The following is a 4,480-nucleotide window of genomic DNA, read 5'->3' as shown; positions in this document are numbered from 1 at the left end:
TATATGGATACACTTGTTTTATTCTTCAATTTCGCAACTTCATTTTCAGGTTTGAAAAAAAAGAAAGTACAGTCATTGTTTAATATGATACTCACAAATCCCCTGAAGAACTTACTTAAGGATTGACTTTGTATTTATTTCGGTCCATTGAGGTATGAATCGAAAAACCAATGTGCAAACTGTATGAATCCGCGTAGCACGTGACCAATTCAGCTAATCAGATCACAGGAATTTCAATGAACACAACGAAAATTTAATTATTTCTATTTGAACTATAATATGTCGCATAAATGTTTCTGAAACGGAATTAAGAAAGCTACGTGTCAAATGACAACCGCAAAATTATTTGTTTACGTTATTCCGACAAGTCAGATTTGTTTTCACAACAAATTCGTAAAGATTCATTTTAACGTGTACATCCAATCAAACATCTCATCTTGCATTCATCATCTCCCTCTGTCACTCCAAGTCACAGCTGCCACTTTCATTGATTTTTCAATCTGTCTTCTTCTCTCCTTCATTATTCGTCCCTCCCTTCTGTATTTCTATCACTCTCTCCGTGCTGCCCTCTGCTCCTTTCATCTTGGCCTCTATCAACAGGAAACCGTCTTCTGTTAGTCGTGACGTCATACTTTCTGTGTCAACGTTCTGGAATAAAATGTTTGTTTCCTTAGAAAGACGCGGTTGTCAGGTAGGATATTTATGTCATTGTTCTATGCAGTCCTGTTCTTTTATATACCAAAAAAACAATCGCACTGAGTCATTCAAGTTGATTATAGTTACAAATAATATAATACATCACAAATAACGGTTCCTATTAAGACTAAAATGTCATTAATATTCGTTTTGATGATGATTTTTGAATCACACGATATTTAAATAATGCGATTTCGATCGGAACATTATGTAATTCAATCCGATTGCGTCCTTGATATTCACATTATATGCGAAAATGATGTACCCGGTATTAGATATTTAGCTTCTCATGACTAGTCTACAGGCTACTAGTATACAGCTGCCATATTCATCGCGGCAGTACTCTCTCAATTTCTATTTGTAAATGCCCAATGTAGATCATATCAAGTACAAACATGTCATTCACCTTTGCTTAGAACATGTCGTCATTGTTTATAATATCACAACAGTATTACTCTAGAAGAATCCCACCCACTGCGACATGTAACTATGATATTGGGTTGCATCAGGCGCTCACGCAGACTGAGAATAGGGCTACACGAGTTGTCTCCCTTCATTCGCGTTTCAAACTGTACTTGACACATTGTCCGGTGAGCGGTTACTTCATCTTGGATGTGCGAATATATAACGCATGAATACGCTTCATACTTTGGAGGTAAAGCTCGAATGTACTTCTTTTTTCTCTCTCTATAAATATAGCCGTAGAGTTTAACTGGAGTGAGACATACCTCGGGTAGGAGAAACTCCCGTGTAAATTCCCTGCTGACAAATCCGTGGTCATCTGCCCTGGCCTCGTGTTTGCCCGAGATGACCAGCCTGTTCTCCAGCTGGCTGACCTTCAGGTGCTCCACGTCATACTGCTGGACGTCGACCTTCACCTCGAACCTGTTCTTGTCGTACTTGACCTGTAACCAGGGACAACGCTGTCAGATGGATGCAGCAAAGTTTCAGATGAGAATATTACAAATGACAACGTTATGATAATGATAAATATGCACTGGCTGTAATAACGACTTCTGCTCCGGAAACTAACACTGGCACGTACTAATCGTCCAAATGACGGTAATTCTGTGCAGAGTGCAGAGTTGCGTCCCTTGGGCACGTCAGAAACCTATGATTGTGGGTTCGAATCCCTGTTCGCCCCGAATATGTTTCTAGGTTAAACGTCTAAGTCCTGCATCACTTCGGGCTTTCCTCCCACATTAAGCTGACACGCCGTGATATAACTGTAATACTGTTAAAAGCGGCGTTAAATCCAACTCACTCACTCACTCACTCATAACAATTAATGGATTAATATGCTCCAACATTTCATTCACAGCTTGAACGAAGTAACCTGACTAAGATGACATCACAAGCATTTTGTTTCCTATTATGTCGATCACTTCTCAGTTCCTCGATGTATTAGACAACTACTCCAAACATGAACCTGATTGAACGGGATGAGAGAATATTTGTCAACAAACTTGTACCCTAAATTCTAATAACTGAAACTTGCGTGTATCTCGATAATCAATGGAATGAAATAAAGCCTTAAATCAATTGAATGCTCCAATTTACCTACCTCTGCAGACTCTGTCCTGGTGATGGCCTGACCGGGTGTCGAGTGGTTGTTGAACATTGGCCTGTTGGACGCCATGCGTCTCATCATCTCATCCATTGCCTTGTTCTTGTCACGAAAGTGGTCTTCGATGCTGGATCGGAAAAATGGACGCATATCCGAGAAGAATGAATCCCATGGGGAATTTGATCTGGACCACGGAAATCGAATGGGGAGATCTCTCCTGTAGCCGCGGACACAAGCGATGTGATTATTGCGCAGTTGTCGACAAATCCGTGGCACAATTTGTCGCAGCATTTTCACTGACGGTCAGCTCAGTTCGAAACGTACGACCAGTGGGTTTGCTAGATATGTTTCTCCCTTTCACGACAAACTTTTCTGATGCAACAGACAACTACTCCAAGTGTTTATATATCCCAGCTGGTGGAGAATGACCTCGAATGTGCCATAACTATCAGACCAGCCAATCAGATTAAGGGATATAATACTGTTGCTAATAATAGACGTAGTGTTTGTGCGATAGCCTGTCCACAGCTTTGGGGAATACCCTTTGCTGGCTTCGTTGTCACGCAGCGACCGCTGACAAACAGTATGCAATTAGTCACTGTTTATTAAAGTTAACATTTACGTCACTATTTAGCAGAGCATGTTATCATTTTCGCATTTATCTGCGAGCAGCACACTAGAATGTTCCCGGACAATCAGTGACATGTCATGCAGCCGGTAAGCCCAGCTATATTTAGACCTGATCACGTGATACGCAGTTCAATAAACAAAGGCACGTTGTCGCAAAATCTGGAAAGATCCGTCAGTTTCTAGCTTAGTGTACTATAGGTATATAAGACGGGGGATTTGACCACTTGTTATTCACTGGTCAGTCGAATACTGAGCCACTTCAGCCACACTGACTTCATATATATCTTCACATATTACAGAGTATATCGTAAGACTACTCAAGTTGACTCCGACACATCATGTTCATTCAAATCGTTCCAGTCCACATGTCTGAGAATACCGGGTTTCAGCGCCGGGGGTATATTCCCCGAAGACCATGCTGTCAACATGGGATGGGCAAGCAGAATGGTTTCCAGGAGATGCTTGATCCCAGGATTCAGTCGCCATTGGAACCTAGGACCAGAGGTAGAAAGATTCGCTTACATTATCGACCCTTTGGTTCACATACCGATTCATCCACAAAGATATCGTGCTTGAAGAAACGCAGAGAAAAGTCAGAAGAATGCCCCATAATGCGGAAGCAACCTAAAGTGACGAAGTCGGAGACGCTTGCGATTCTGGATTTTCGGGGGTTTAATCCTGATGAGATCAAGGTGAAGGTGACCGAGGAAACAGTTACCGTCTGTGGGCAGCGGAATCATCCAAACGCCTCCTTCCGGGTCAAAAGGTCACTCCCGCTGCCTCCCGATGCTGACAACACGGGAATCATGTGCAGGTTTGTTAATGGGGAAGTGATTGTTGAGAAGCATTTAGCCTTTGAGGGGACGCGAAACACCAGAGATGAGTCTACCGAGGGAAAGAAGTCTGACAAGCAAGTGGCTGATACTGACAACACCGCTGAAAGTGATGGCGACAGACCGACAGGGACGGAAGAGTCACGCGTATGTGCTGCAGATCGGCCTGACAAGAATGTGGCCGAAGATGGCGGAGAGAGATTACTGCCTGTCGAGAAGCCGGGATCAGCAGGTAGAGCTCAGGAGACGTCAGTGTGTGAGAGAGAAGGAAGCAAACGTAAAGGGGATACGCTTGCTGACGACACAGGTTCTGTCGCTATCAAACCTGACGTCGTAATAACTGAAGCCACCGGCGTCAATCCAGAGTTTAAAGTTCAAATTGACCTTTCTGACTACCAACCAAATGACATACGGGTACGATTCAAAGAGGGCGAACTGATCGTTGAGGCAGAGCGTGAAGTAGAGGGCGACGATTTCTTCGTGGTTGAAAAACTAACACGGCGTATACATGTTCCCGAAAATGTGGCCGAGTCTGAACTGAAGAGTGTTCTTAATGGCGGCATGATGACCATCCTGGCACCTCTCGTTCCTGATGAACGTGAAGATGACGAACAATTCGAGTTGTCCACATCCAGTGATGTGTGATCTGCGTCCAGACTGACACAGAACTGTTACTTATATGACCATCCACATTATGTTTCGGTTTTGCATAGTCTCTGTTTCCCTTCCCGAGTCAGATCTTGTTTTGTCAGTT

General features: G+C 43.2%; 1 protein-coding gene across 1 annotated transcript; it reads right to left on the bottom strand.

Moving 5' to 3' along the window:
- LOC139450373 (alpha-crystallin B chain-like) lies at positions 1–2,643 on the bottom strand. The gene is made up of 3 exons (XM_071232055.1): positions 2,261–2,643; positions 1,425–1,601; positions 1–648 (listed from the first exon to the last, which is right to left on the bottom strand). The coding sequence occupies exons 1-3, from the start codon at positions 2,552–2,554 to the stop codon at positions 496–498; spliced, it is 624 nt and encodes a 207-aa protein (XP_071088156.1). The 5' UTR covers positions 2,555–2,643; the 3' UTR covers positions 1–495.
- Between the last annotated feature and the right edge of the window lie 1,837 nt (positions 2,644–4,480).

This window comes from Haliotis cracherodii, unplaced genomic scaffold (genome assembly GCF_022045235.1).
Source record: "Haliotis cracherodii isolate W230 unplaced genomic scaffold, xgHalCrac1.p SCAF_8, whole genome shotgun sequence".
Lineage (NCBI taxonomy): Eukaryota > Metazoa > Mollusca > Gastropoda > Lepetellida > Haliotidae > Haliotis > Haliotis cracherodii.
Note: the sequence above shows the minus strand (reverse complement) of the source record. Positions and strands in the feature narration are given on the sequence as shown.